A 14,202-nucleotide genomic window follows, 5' to 3' on the forward strand; every position below is an offset into this window, starting at 1 on the left:
GCAAGAGAGGGTGATGAAGAGAGAGATAGGGCGATAGAGAGGGAGAGCGAGAGAGGAAGAGCAGGAGTGGTAGAGAGAGAGGGGGAGAGGGAGAGCGAGAGCGAGAGAGACAAAGAGGGAGCGAGAGAGACAGAGAGCAAGAGGGTGAGAGAGAGAGAGAGAGAGCAAGAGTGAGCGCGAGAGGGAGAGAGAGACAGAGACAGAGAGGGAGAGACAGAGAGGGAGAGAGAGTGAGAGCGAGAGAGAGGGAGTGATAGAGAGTGAGTGATAGAGAGGGAAAGTGAGAGAGAGATACCTTTTTTTACCAGCACAGGGGCTCTCTCTCTCTCTCAAATTTAAATTGAAGGGGCTTTATTGTCATGGGAAACATATTTATTAACATTGCCAAAGCAAGTGAAACAGATAATAAACAAAAGTTAAATAAACAATCAAAATGAACATGACACTCACACAGTTCCAAAAGAATAAAGACATTTCAAATGTCATATTATGTCTATATACAGTGTTGTAACGATGTACAAAGAGTTAAAGTACAAAAAGGAAACTAAAACATAAATATTGATTGTATTTACAATGGTGTTTGTTCTTCACTGGTTGGCCTTTTCTTGTGGCAACAGGTCACACATCTTGCTGCTGTGATGGCACACTGTGGTATTTCACCCAATGGATATGGGAGTTTATCAAAATTGGATTTGTTTTCAAATTCTTTGTGGGTCTGTGTAATCTGAGGGAAATATGCGTCTCTAATACGGTCATACATATGGCAGGAGGTTAGGAAGTGCAGCTCAGTTTCCACCTCGTTTTGTGGGCAGTGTGCACATAGACAGTCTTCTCTTGAGAGCCAGGTCTGCCTTTGGCAGCCTTTCTCAAAAGCAAGAGTCTGTACATAGTCAAAGATTTCCTTAATTTTCGGTCAGTCACAGTGGTCAGGTATTCTGCCACAGTGTACTCTCATTTTGGGGCCAAATAGCATTCTAGTTTGCTCAGTTTTTTTTGTAATATGTTAAGTAATTATCTTTTTGTTTTCTCATGATTTGGTTTGGTCTAATTGTGTTACTTTCCTGGGGCTCTGTGGGGTCTGTTTGTGTTTGTGAACAGAGCCCTAGGACCAGCTTGCTTAGGGGGCTCTTCTCCAGGTTCATCTCTCTGTAGGTGATAGCTTTGTTATGGAAGGTTTGGGAATTGCTTCATTTTAGGTGGTTGTAGAATTGAACGACTCTTTTCTGTATTTTTATAATTAGCGCGTATCGACCTAATTCTGCTCCGCATGCAATGTTTGGTGTTTTATGTTGCACACTCACAAAAGTCCCACAAGAATAGAGACCTTTTAAATGTCATGTTATGTCTGTATACAGTGTTGTAACAATGTGCAAATAGTCTAAGTAGAAAAGGGAAAATCTCTCCTCTCCTGTGTTATTGTCTTTATTTGCAGGTTGATTAAGGGGCTGACTCTAAGGAGAACTGTATTTCTGCTGCGTCTGCCTGCTGGAGATTCCTCAGCTGATTTATGGTTGCAGGGTGGGGGTGGGAGGTGTTCATTAGGGCCAAAAGTGAACACTTTTACCAATTATATCCTGGAGTAAATTAAACAAGAACACCAACCTATTCTACTGATTCAGTGGCTTTTCAATCTGAGCCATGAAAGAATGTGTTCATCTGGAGATAACATGGGTAGGTACATTGTTTCGTGTTTGTAGTACAGTGTGTTGTCATGGGGATTTAGTGTACCTGTACAGGTGAAGTCTTTCTTCTGTACGTCAGGGATGTTGAGGCCCCTCATGTTGGCAGGCGCCATGCACTGGGTGAAGGGGGCCAGGCCACGCCTCTGCCGCAGCCAGTCAGACAGCCAGGACAGGTGGCAGTCGCAGTGCAGATTGTTAGAATGTAGACGTCTGCAGAGGGAGGAGGGGAGAGAGAGGGAACAGCAGTAGTCAGTGCGGGCTGTTGGCTGCAGAGGGTGGGAGGAGAGAAATAGAACAGCCACAGTGTTCAGTGCCACAGTAGATGGCCAGTGGCATACCATAATGTATGAGAAAAATGACCAAATCTAAGGCTGAGAAGAATAATCCATTCACTGAAATATATGTCCACAAATTGTAAAGACCTCTATCATTCCTCATGTCTAAGGCTACCTAGCAGATGGAACGGTGTTAGGAGTTCTCGTTCACTCATGGCAGCAGAGCTGTGTTTATGACTCTGTGACTCCTCTGTCCTGGACAGAGCTGTGTTTGTCATAACCAAGACCAAATAAAAGCTACTAATATGTGTCTGTAAGTAATATGTGTCTGTAAGTAATATGTGTCTGTATCTAATATGTGTCTGTATCTAATATGTGTCTGTATCGAATATGTGTCTGTATCTAATATGTGTCTGTATCGAATATGTGTCTGTATCTAATATGTGTCTGTATCTAATATGTGTCTGTATCTAATATGTGTCTGTATCTAATATGTGTCTGTATCGAATATGTGTCTGTATCTAATATGTGTCTGTATCTAATATGTGTCTGTATCTAATATGTGTCTGTATCTAATATGTGTCTGTATCTAATATGTGTCTGTATCTAATATGTGTCTGTATCTAATATGTATCTGTATCTAATATGTATTCCTCTGCAGATGCAAGAATGGTCTCTCTCTCTTAGCCAACACCTTCATTTCCTCAAGTCCTCCCTCCCCCAAAGAAGAAGATAGGACACGATACACTGGGGCTAAATCCCTATCTCACAACAGCCATTACGGGACCGACTGGGCGAGAGGAGAGGAGCTGAGAGGAGAGGAAACAGAGGGAGAGAGGGAGGGGGGAGAAAAAGTCATGTCAGCAAATAAAACAGGCTCTATACCCTTTACAAAAAGTCTGCAAATGAAATAGGGGTGTGATCCGGTTAGGGGACAGGAATTGCTCATTGAGGATAGCAGCGTGGGCTGTAGTTTTAATGGAGCTCTTCCCATTATAAATCCAGTTTATAGCCTCCCGTTGTTCCGGATGAATTACACACCAGTGGGATTAGAGAGCTGGACGGATGGAGGGGATGAGCGCCACACTGAGACGGAGCAGAGGGCTCATACACCACGACTCTGTGGTCAGCTGTGTGTGCATGCTTATGTGTGTGTGTGTACATGTGTGTGTGTGTGTGTGTGTGTGTGTGTGTGTGTGTGTGTGTGTGTGTGTGTGTGTGTGTGTGTGTGTGTGTGTGTGTGTGTGTGTGTGTGTGTGTGTGTGTGTGTGTGTGTGTGTGTGTGTGTGTGTGTGTGTGTGTGTGTGTGAGGTGAGCTAGGTGTACATGTTCGTCCTCAGAGCCTGCACAAAAAGACAACTCATCTCATCCAGTGATCCACACACACTGTGAAAACGACTGGCTACCCCTTTAGCAGTAGGAGGCCTCGCACTCTATTTGTCTGGAGTGATTGAATGGCAATGCACCATGGGGTGATATCATTTGATCTAATTGAATGGCTGCTGGACAAAGCTCGTAAAGAGAGCGTTGGGGAGAGAAACAGAGAGAGAATAGAGAGAGAGAGGGAGATAGAGAGAGGGTGCAGAGCTAGGTAATCCAAGCTATTTCATCAGAAACCTGGAGCCATCCACCTTCCATCCCATCACTACATCGCCCCATCCCTGCTAAATGGATTACAGACATTTCTAAACATTTGATTTAATAAGTTGTTTTTACGAGCAGCAAATTCAATACAGAGATCTCAGGGATATTAGAGCCAGAAAATTCAATACAAAGGAAGTGGGAGCAAGAGGAGTAGGGGAGAGCAGAGGGAGCCTCGGCTCCGATAATTCAATACTGGCTAGGGAGCAGCAGGCTGGCCTTCACAGCATCAGCAAATTCAATCCTGGGGAGGCGAAGAGGCGGAGAGGGGATGAGGAGGAGGAGGTGAGGGGGCTGGGGCTAAGCCTGTCTGAGGGGACTGATGGATGGGAGGCTTTCCAGAGCAGATTGCCGAGCCGGGGAGCATATAGCGTAGTCCTAATGCAGGGGGAGTGGGCAGCTCCTGGCCTCCAGACCTCCAGACCTCAGGCCCCAGAGGAGTCCGGCAGCAGGCAGGAAAAGAGCTGATGACTGGGGGTCTGTGGGCGAGGTCACTGCAGAGTCTGAGCCCCGGGTGTCAAGGTCGGTCTGTCTATCTGTCTGTGCGTATGCATCCCCAGACCCAGGCCCAGACCCAGACCCAGACCCAGGCCCAGGCCCAGACCCAGACCCAGACCCAGGCTCAGGCCCAGACCCAGACCCAGGCCCAGGCCCAGACCCAGACCCAGGCCCAGACCCAGGCCCAGGCCGAGACCCAGATCCAGACCCAGGCCCAACCAGATCAGACCTGTGTCTACTGTTGTCACTGGATCGTTGAGCAGTGAAACACTCAGATCACATGGTCATAAGAACCCCAGAGCCCACTGCTAATACACAAGGTCAACCACAGAATGGAAACATCCGGTGAGGTTGAGCACTGTGGAATGATTTGAATTGACTGTGGTCGGGGAGACAGTGTAAGTGGAGCGGGTACAGTAAAAAAGTAATGCACCGGTCACAGGGGACAGAGACAAAGACATGCTTAAACAAAACAGCATAGACCAGCATACATTTCAACCTGGTCCACGCTGGTCTATGCTGGTCAGTGCTGGTCAAGCTGGTTAGTGCTAGTCGGATGCTGGTCAAGATGGTCTGACCAGCAGGGTCTAGCTGGTTATGCTGGCACACCAGCCATCCATGTGTTTTCCCTAGTGACCAGTCTTTTCTGTTTTTGGTAGTGACAAGCCTTTTCTGTTTTTGGTGGTGACCAGCCTTTTCTGTTTTTGGTGGTGATCAGCATTCTCTGTGTTTTTGGTGGTGATCAGCATTCTCTGTGTTTTTGGTGGTGATCAGCATTCTCTGTGTGTTTGGTGGTGATCAGCATTCTCTGTGTTTATGGTGGTGATAAACATTCTCTGTGTTTTTGGTGGTGATCAGCATTCTCTGTGTTTTTGGTGGTGATCAGCATTCTCTGTATGTTTGGTGGTGATCAGCATTCTCTGTGTTTTTGGTGGTGATCAGCATTCTCTGTATGTTTGGTGGTGATCAGCATTTTCTGTGTTTATGGTGGTGATCAGCATTCTCTGTGTTTTTGGTGGTGATCAGCATTCTCTGTATGTTTGGTGGTGATCAGCATTCTCTGTGTTTTTGGTGGTGATCAGCATTCTCTGTGTTTTTGGTGGTGACCAGCATTCTCTGTATGTTTGGTGGTGATCAGCATTCTCTGTATGTTTGGTGGTGATCAGCATTCTCTGTGTTTTTGGTGGTGATCAGCATTCTCTGTATGTTTGGTGGTGATCAGCATTCTCTGTATGTTTGGTGGTGATCAGCATTCTCTGTGTTTTTGGTGGTGATCAGCATTCACTGTGCTTTTGGACACTCGTTCTAACCCTGATAGTCATTCTGAATGCAGATTGTGGGTGATTTGTAGATCAGGTTCTTTCACATTTTAAACATAATTGAAATGTACTGCTAAAACATATCTGCCATGTGTGAAAATGTCAATGTTTTTTGCCTGTCTAAATTGAATTAACTAAATTATTGTAAAAAGAGGAAGTATTAGCTTTGCAAGCCATCATAAAATGACTTGCTGCTTGTTTTGCAGGTGGCCAGGATATTCTGAAAAATCACAGCAAAGGTTGGTCAACAGCGAAAACAAGGCAGGTCACCAGCAAAGAAATAAACTAGGATGGTCACCAGCAAAAACACAGCGAAGGATGGTCACCAGCAAAAACACAGCGAAGGCTGGTCACCAGCAAAAACACAGCGAAGGATGGTCACCAGCAAAAACACAGCGAAGGATGGTCACCAGCAAAAACACAGCGAAGGATAGTCACCAGCAAAAACACAGCGAAGGCTGGTCACCAGCAAAAACACAGCGAAGGATAGTCACCAGCAAAAACACAGCGAAGGATGGTCACCAGCAAAAACACAGCGAAGGATAGTCACCAGCAAAAACACAGCGAAGGATAGTCACCAGCAAAAACACAGCGAAGGCTGGTCACCAGCAAAAACACAGCGAAGGATAGTCACCAGCAAAAACACAGCGAAGGATGGTCACCAGCAAAAACACAGCAAAGGATAGTCACCAGCAAAAACACAGCGAAGGATGGTCACCAGCAAAAACACAGCGAAGGATGGTCACCAGCAAAAACACAGCGAAGGATGGTCACCAGCAAAAACACAGCGAAGGATAGTCACCAGCAAAAACACAGCGAAGGATGGTCACCAGCAAAAACACAGCGAAGGATAGTCACCAGCAAAAACACAGCGAAGGATGGTCACCAGCAAAACACAGCGAAGGATAGTCACCAGCAAAAACACAGCGAAGGATGGTCACCAGCAAAAACACAGCGAAGGATAGTCACCAGCAAAAACACAGCGAAGGATAGTCACCAGCAAAAACACAGCGAAGGATAGTCACCAGCAAAAACACAGCGAAGGATGGTCACCAGCAAAAACACAGCGAAGGATAGTCACCAGCAAAAACACAGCGAAGGATAGTCACCAGCAAAAACACAGCGAAGGATGGTCACCAGCAAAAACACAGCGAAGGATGGTCACCAGCAAAAACACAGCGAAGGATGGTCACCAGCAAAAACACAGCGAAGGATGGTCACCAGCAAAAACACAGCGAAGGATGGTCACCAGCAAAAACACAGCGAAGGAACCACTGTTCAAGACCATTTCCTGTGTTTACGATGCTCTTATGTCAGGACTAACACTGCCTGGGCTAGATACACCCCGACTTAGATGGGAAAAAGATCTGGGTATTGATCTTGATGAGGGTCTATGGAGTGACCTATGCAGGGATGGTGTTACATCCACATTGAACTCCAGATACAGACTGATCCAGTTTAATTTCCTCCATCAGCTCTATATCACCCCATCTAGACTGCACAAGTTCAACCCTGATATCTCCTCCCTATGTTTTAGATGTGGCTCAGATGAAGGAACATTCCTCCATTCCACTTGGCAGTGTTCAAAACTACACGGTTTCTGGCAGGGGGTATGCGATACCATATCCTCAATTCATGGGGTTGCATTCCCTTTAGACCCGGAGGTATGTCTACTGGGCAACTTTACTAACACCAATCTTAGGCAAAGCCATACTATAAAGCTAACAGAAATATTGCTAGCGATTGCCAAGAAATGTATCGCCTTGAAATGGAAAATGGATTCCCCCCTGCCAGTTGCAATGTGGCTATCAGAAGTTAATAGTTGTATCCCACTGGAGAAAATTACTTACCGCTTGAGGAATAAGTTAAATACATTTTACAGAATTTGGCAACCTTTTATTCACTATATGGAGAATCTCCCCCCACATCACATTGAATGAATCTCTATTTATCCTTATATAATGTTTCACACGTAACGTATAATATGTAGCCTACGGCAGGTGACCATATGATCCAATGTCTCATTATAATTTTTTTTTTATTGTATGTCTGTATATATAATTATAATTTGTTTTATTTTTTCTTTCTTTGTTATGCTCATCTGTTATTGTCACTTTGTCCTATTGTTGTCTAATATCTTTTCACGTTTGTCTTGAATGTTGTTAATTGGATAATGCAAAAATAAAATATATTAAAAAACACAGCGAAGGATGGTCACCAGCAAAAACCCAATGAAGGTTGGCCACCAGCCAGTGCTGGTCTACGCTGTTTTCTTCAGCAGGGGCTTCAGACTGCCCCAGAGGTTCATGGGTGAAGAACTCCAGTGAGCTGGCATTCCTTTGCCCTGGCGACCGGAGAGGCCCACCAAATCAATCATCAGAGAACAAGGGTTGCCATGGTTTGTTGACAACAACGACAACAGTGTGTGTGTGTGTGTATACATGGTGTAAGAAAGAACATCATGTTGTTTTTGGAATAAGTCAGAGCTCTTTAAGTTGTAACTTGTGGCGGTAATTGGGCCGTAATGATTATAAGCATGAAACAAAGGAGAGGTAACCAGTCATTATGGAGATGGATCCTCCTCCTTGGTGGCATTTCACAATGGTTAACTCATATAATCGTCATATACTCACAGAGTCCGCAGCTTGGGCATGTGGTTGAAGCTAGACAGAGGGATGAGGGTGATGTTGTTGTTGTTGAGGGTGCTGCAAAAGAAAAGAAAAATTGCCACAATACACAAATACCCTAATTTCACAAGTAGAAAAAGTATGTTTCACAAGTAGAAAAATAGAAAAATAACCTTGGGATAAAGCAGAGAACTAAGAAAGATAAAGCTGAGGACTAAGACAGATAAAGCAGAGGACTAAGAAAGATAAAGCAGAGGACTAAGAAAGATAAAGCAGAGGACGAAGAAAGATAAAGCAGAGGACTAAGAAAGATAAAGCAGAGGACTAAGAACGATAAAGCAGAGGACTATGAACGATAAAGCAGAGGACTATGAACGATAAAGCAGAGGACTAAGAACGATAAAGCAGATGACTAAGAACGAAAAAGCAGAGGACTAAGAACGATAAAGCAGAGGACTAAGAAAGATAAAGCAGAGGACTAAGAAAGATAAAGCAGAGGACTAAGAATGATAAAGCAGAGGACTAAGAGAGAAACACAATGATTGAAAGAGAAAAAAACACAAGTAATGGACAATGAGCCTGTCTGTCTGTCTGTCTGTCTGTCTGTCTGTCTGTCTGTCTGTCTGTCTGTCTGTCTGTCTGTCTGTCTGTCTGTCTGTCTGTCTGTCTGTATGTCTGTCTGTCTGTCTGTCTGTCTGTCTCCACCAGTATACCAGTGTAGCAGTACAATAGCAGTAGTGCCCTTCACACTCACACACACAGTGCCTCTGATTGGTTTGAGCAACAAAGAAGGCCTATATGTCTGAGTACTGATTGTCAGACACCTGCTGTCCAATCCACAGCACACTGCCCATGCCATATCATATCCCCTGCTCTGCAGTGTGTTGTGGGCCATATGATGCTTCAGGTGCTGGTGTGTGTCCATAACAGTGTGTAATAAGCTTTAGTAAATCAATAATATTATCAACAGCAGTATGGAGAGAGAGAGAGAGAGAGAGAGAGAGAGAGAGAGAGAGAGAGAGAGAGAGAGAGAGAGAGAGAGAGAGAGAGAGAGAGAGAGAGTAAAAAGTAATTGCAGACGGCAGTCATCTTCCCTTCCTCTCCGTCCAGCAACAGTAACTGTGATCAGTGCTACTTAGCTGACTTAATCTTGTAATATAGCCATCCCACCCCTCCGTCACTACTTAACCCCATCCACCACCTTCCACCTCCCCCATCCCCTCTGCACCACCTTCTCCGGGAAGGCCAAATGTGTGCCTGTTATTTCTCAATTTGGGACTTTAATGGTTCCTACTCTGTTCGGTAGCTAGAAACATAAAGTGATGAATCCTGTCGGCAAGACGACGGAGAAAGTGGAGCGGAGCAGAGGGTCGTTTTCCAGAGTTTTACTGTGTTCAGGGGGCCTACTGTACTATTATGGATAATGAGTGGTTTAGGGGAGACTAGAGATGGTGCTGATCGCAGCAGATCCTCAATATGGAGTGGACGGACTGACCCGCTGCTTTTACAGTTCATGCATGTTTAGGAAAGTGGTGGGAGCGCCAGACAGGGGCCACTGGTGTGACGCCATGTATGAACTCTCACTGTAACAGGCTAATTCAAACTGAATAGCCCCATAAAGGAGAGAGGAGGAAGATGGACATGACCACAACGCAGAGCGGTTTAATATGATTGGACTTAATTCGTACAGTGGAAAATCCCCATCTAAGCAACAGCAATGCTCGCTAAATAACTAGGACTGCATGAAAAAAAGGGAAAAATCCCATAAAATTAAACATACTTGTGGAATTCTAAATTATGTTTTAATATTTATGTTTAAAAATTTTAGGAATTCAAAATTATGTTTTAACAAGCAATCAGCAGGGGGAACAATTTACTAAGAACGAGGGGGGAAAATGCAACAAAATGGCACAAAAAATGAGTCCCTGTAACACTGGGATTAAGGGGGCAACGCCCTGGTACAACCCTGTATTACTGGGACTAAGGGGGCAACGCCCTGGTAAAACCCTGTAACACTGGGACTAAGGGGGCAACGCCCTGGTAAAACCCTGTATAACTGGGACTAAGGGGGCAACGCCCTGGTAAAACCCTGTATTCCTGGGACTAAGGGGGCAACGCCCTGGTAAAACCCTGTATTCCTGGGACTAAGAGGGCAACGCACTGGTAAAACCTTGTATTACGGGGACTAAGGGGGCAACGCCCTGGTAAAACCCTGTATTCCTGGGACTAAGGGGGCAACGCCCTGGTAAAACCCTGTATTCCTGGGACTAAGGGGGCAACGCCCTGGTAAAACCCTGTATTCCTGGGACTAACGGGGCAATGCCCTGGTAAAACCCTGTATTCCTCGGACTAAGGGGGCAACGCCCTGGTAAAACCCTGTATTCCTGGGACTAAGGGGGCAACGCCCTGGTAAAACCCTGTATTCCTGGGACTAAGGGGGCAACGCCCTGGTAAAACCCTGTATTCCTGGGACTAACGGGGCAATGCCCTGGTAAAACCCTGTATTCCTCGGACTAAGGGGGCAACGCCCTGGTAAAACCCTGTATTCCTGGGACTAAGGGGGCAACGCCCTGGTAAAACCCTGTATTCCTGGGACTAAGAGGGCAACGCCCTGGTAAAACCCTGTATTCCTGGGACTAAGGGGGCAACACCCTGGTAAAACCCTGTATTCCTGGGACTAAGGGGGCAACGCCCTGGTAAAACCATGTAACACTGGGACTAAGGGGGCAACGCCCTGGTAAAACCCTGTAAAACTGGGACTAACGGGGCAACGCCCTGGTAAAACCCTGTAACACTAGAACTAAGGGGGAAATGCCCTGGTAAAACCCTATATTCCTGAGACTAAGGGGGCAACGCCCTGGTAAAACCCTGTATTCCTGGGACTAAGGGGGCAACGCCCTGGTAAAACCCTGTATTCCTGGGACTAAGGGGGCAACGCCCTGGTAAAACCCTGTATTCCTGGGACTAAGGGGGCAACGCCCTGGTAAAACCCTGTATTCCTGGGTCTAAGGGGGCAACGCCCTGGTAAAACCCTGTATTCCTGGGACTAAGGGGGCAACGCCCCGGTAAAACCCTGTATTCCTGGGACTAACGGGGCAACGCCCTGGTAAAACCCTGTAGTCCTGGGACTACGGGGGCAACGCCCTGGTAAAACCCTGTATTACTGGGACTAAGGGGGAAATGCCCTGGTAAAACCCTGTATTACCGGGACTAAGGGGGCAACGCCCTGGTAAAACCCTGTATTCCTGGGACTAAGGGGGCAACGCCCTGGTAAAACCCTGTATTCCTGGGACTAACGGGGCAATGCCCTGGTAAAACCCTGTATTCCTCGGACTAAGGGGGCAACGCCCTGGTAAAACCCTGTATTCCTGGGACTAAGGGGGCAACGCCCTGGTAAAACCCTGTATTCCTGGGACTAAGGGGGCAACGCCCTGGTAAAACCCTGTATTCCTGGGACTAACGGGGCAATGCCCTGGTAAAACCCTGTATTCCTCGGACTAAGGGGGCAACGCCCTGGTAAAACCCTGTAGTCCTGGGACTAAGGGGGCAACGCCCTGGTAAAACCCTGTATTCCTGGGACTAAGAGGGCAACGCCCTGGTAAAACCCTGTATTCCTGGGACTAAGGGGGCAACACCCTGGTAAAACCCTGTATTCCTGGGACTAAGGGGGCAACGCCCTGGTAAAACCATGTAACACTGGGACTAAGGGGGCAACGCCCTGGTAAAACCCTGTAAAACTGGGACTAACGGGGCAACGCCCTGGTAAAACCCTGTAACACTAGAACTAAGGGGGAAATGCCCTGGTAAAACCCTATATTCCTGAGACTAAGGGGGCAACGCCCTGGTAAAACCCTGTATTCCTGGGACTAAGGGGGCAACGCCCTGGTAAAACCCTGTATTCCTGGGACTAAGGGGGCAACGCCCTGGTAAAACCCTGTATTCCTGGGACTAAGGGGGCAACGCCCTGGTAAAACCCTGTATTCCTGGGTCTAAGGGGGCAACGCCCTGGTAAAACCCTGTATTCCTGGGACTAAGGGGGCAACGCCCCGGTAAAACCCTGTATTCCTGGGACTAACGGGGCAACGCCCTGGTAAAACCCTGTAGTCCTGGGACTACGGGGGCAACGCCCTGGTAAAACCCTGTATTACTGGGACTAAGGGGGAAATGCCCTGGTAAAACCCTGTATTACCGGGACTAAGGGGGCAACGCCCTGGTAAAACCCTGTATTACTGGGACTAAGGGGGCAACGCCCTGGTAAAACCCTGTATTCCTGGGACTAAGGGGGCAACGCCCTGGTAAAACCCTGTATTCCTGGGACTAACGGGGCAATGCCCTGGTAAAACCCTGTATTACTGGGACTAAAGGGGCAACGCCCTGGTAAAACCCTGTATTACTGGGACTAAGGGGGCAACGCCCTGGTAAAACCCTGTATTACTGGGACTACGGGGGCAACGCCCTGGTAAAACCCTGTATTCCTGGGACTAAAGGGGCAACGCCCTGGTAAAACCCTGTATCCCTGGGACTAAGGGGGCAACGCCCTGGTAAAACCCTGTATTCCTGGGACTAAGGGAGCAACGCCCTGGTACAACCCTGTATTCCTGGGACTAAGAGGGCAACGCCCTGGTAAAACCCTGTAGTCCTGGGACTAAGGGGGCAATGCCCTGGTAAAACCCTGTATTCCTGGGACTAAGAGGGCAACGCCCTGGTAAAACCCTGTATTCCTGGGACTAAGGGGGCAACACCCTGGTAAAACCCTGTATTCCTGGGACTAAGGGGGCAACGCCCTGGTAAAACCATGTAACACTGGGACTAAGGGGGCAACGCCCTGGTAAAACCCTGTAAAACTGGGACTAACGGGGCAACGCCCTGGTAAAACCCTGTAACACTAGAACTAAGGGGGAAATGCCCTGGTAAAACCCTATATTCCTGAGACTAAGGGGGCAACGCCCTGGTAAAACCCTGTATTCCTGGGACTAAGGGGGCAACGCCCTGGTAAAACCCTGTATTCCTGGGACTAAGGGGGCAACGCCCTGGTAAAACCCTGTATTCCTGGGACTAAGGGGGCAACGCCCTGGTAAAACCCTGTATTCCTGGGTCTAATGGGGCAACGCCCTGGTAAAACCCTGTATTCCTGGGACTAAGGGGGCAACGCCCCGGTAAAACCCTGTATTCCTGGGACTAACGGGGCAACGCCCTGGTAAAACCCTGTAGTCCTGGGACTACGGGGGCAACGCCCTGGTAAAACCCTGTATTACTGGGACTAAGGGGGAAATGCCCTGGTAAAACCCTGTATTACCGGGACTAAGGGGGCAACGCCCTGGTAAAACCCTGTATTACTGGGACTAAGGGGGCAACGCCCTGGTAAAACCCTGTATTCCTGGGACTAAGGGGGCAACGCCCTGGTAAAACCCTGTATTCCTGGGACTAACGGGGCAATGCCCTGGTAAAACCCTGTATTACTGGGACTAAGGGGGCAACGCCCTGGTAAAACCCTGTATTACTGGGACTAAGGGGGCAACGCCCTGGTAAAACCCTGTATTACTGGGACTACGGGGGCAACGCCCTGGTAAAACCCTGTATTCCTGGGACTAAAGGGGCAACGCCCTGGTAAAACCCTGTATCCCTGGGACTAAGGGGGCAACGCCCTGGTAAAACCCTGTATTCCTGGGACTAAGGGAGCAACGCCCTGGTACAACCCTGTATTCCTGGGACTAAGAGGGCAACGCCCTGGTAAAACCCTGTAGTCCTGGGACTAAGGGGGCAATGCCCTGGTAAAACCCTGTATTACTGGGACTAAGGGGGAAATGCCCTGGTAAAACCCTGTATTACCGGGACTAAGGGGGCAACGCCCTGGTAAAACCCTGTATTACCGGGACTAAGGGGGCAACGCCCTGGTAAAACCCTGTATTCCTGGGCCTAAGGGGGCAACGCCCTGGTAAAACCCTGTATTACTGGGACTAAGGGGGAAACGCCCCGGTAAAACCCTGTAATACTGGGACTAAGGGGGCAATGCCCTGGTCTCACCCTTTAATACTGAACCATATGCAGGGGAAAATGTCCCCGCACAGGAAGGCCACTCACATATCTCTCACTCTTTCCTCCTTCTCCCACTGGGAAGAGAGAGATTTTCCAAGGAGTGCTAGGGAGCTGGGGGAGACAT

At 47.7% G+C, this 14,202-nt stretch overlaps 1 protein-coding gene across 3 annotated transcripts in view; it reads right to left on the reverse strand.

Moving 5' to 3' along the window:
• The window catches only part of LOC129829472 (slit homolog 3 protein-like), a 450,259-nt gene that overhangs the window by 79,377 nt on the left and 356,680 nt on the right, over positions 1 to 14,202 (reverse strand). For 2 of the 3 annotated variants that reach the window (XM_055891175.1, XM_055891173.1), the window contains exons 7-8: positions 8,049 to 8,120; positions 1,729 to 1,892 (exon numbers count right to left, since the gene is read on the reverse strand). In XM_055891175.1, coding sequence (XP_055747150.1) covers positions 1,729 to 1,892; positions 8,049 to 8,120 — 236 coding nt within the window. The remainder of the gene's footprint in view (positions 1 to 1,728; positions 1,893 to 8,048; positions 8,121 to 14,202) is intronic. The other variant, XM_055891174.1, reaches the window with a different exon arrangement.

Source organism: Salvelinus fontinalis, chromosome 31 (genome assembly GCF_029448725.1).
Source record: "Salvelinus fontinalis isolate EN_2023a chromosome 31, ASM2944872v1, whole genome shotgun sequence".
Taxonomy (NCBI): Eukaryota; Metazoa; Chordata; class Actinopteri; order Salmoniformes; family Salmonidae; genus Salvelinus; species Salvelinus fontinalis.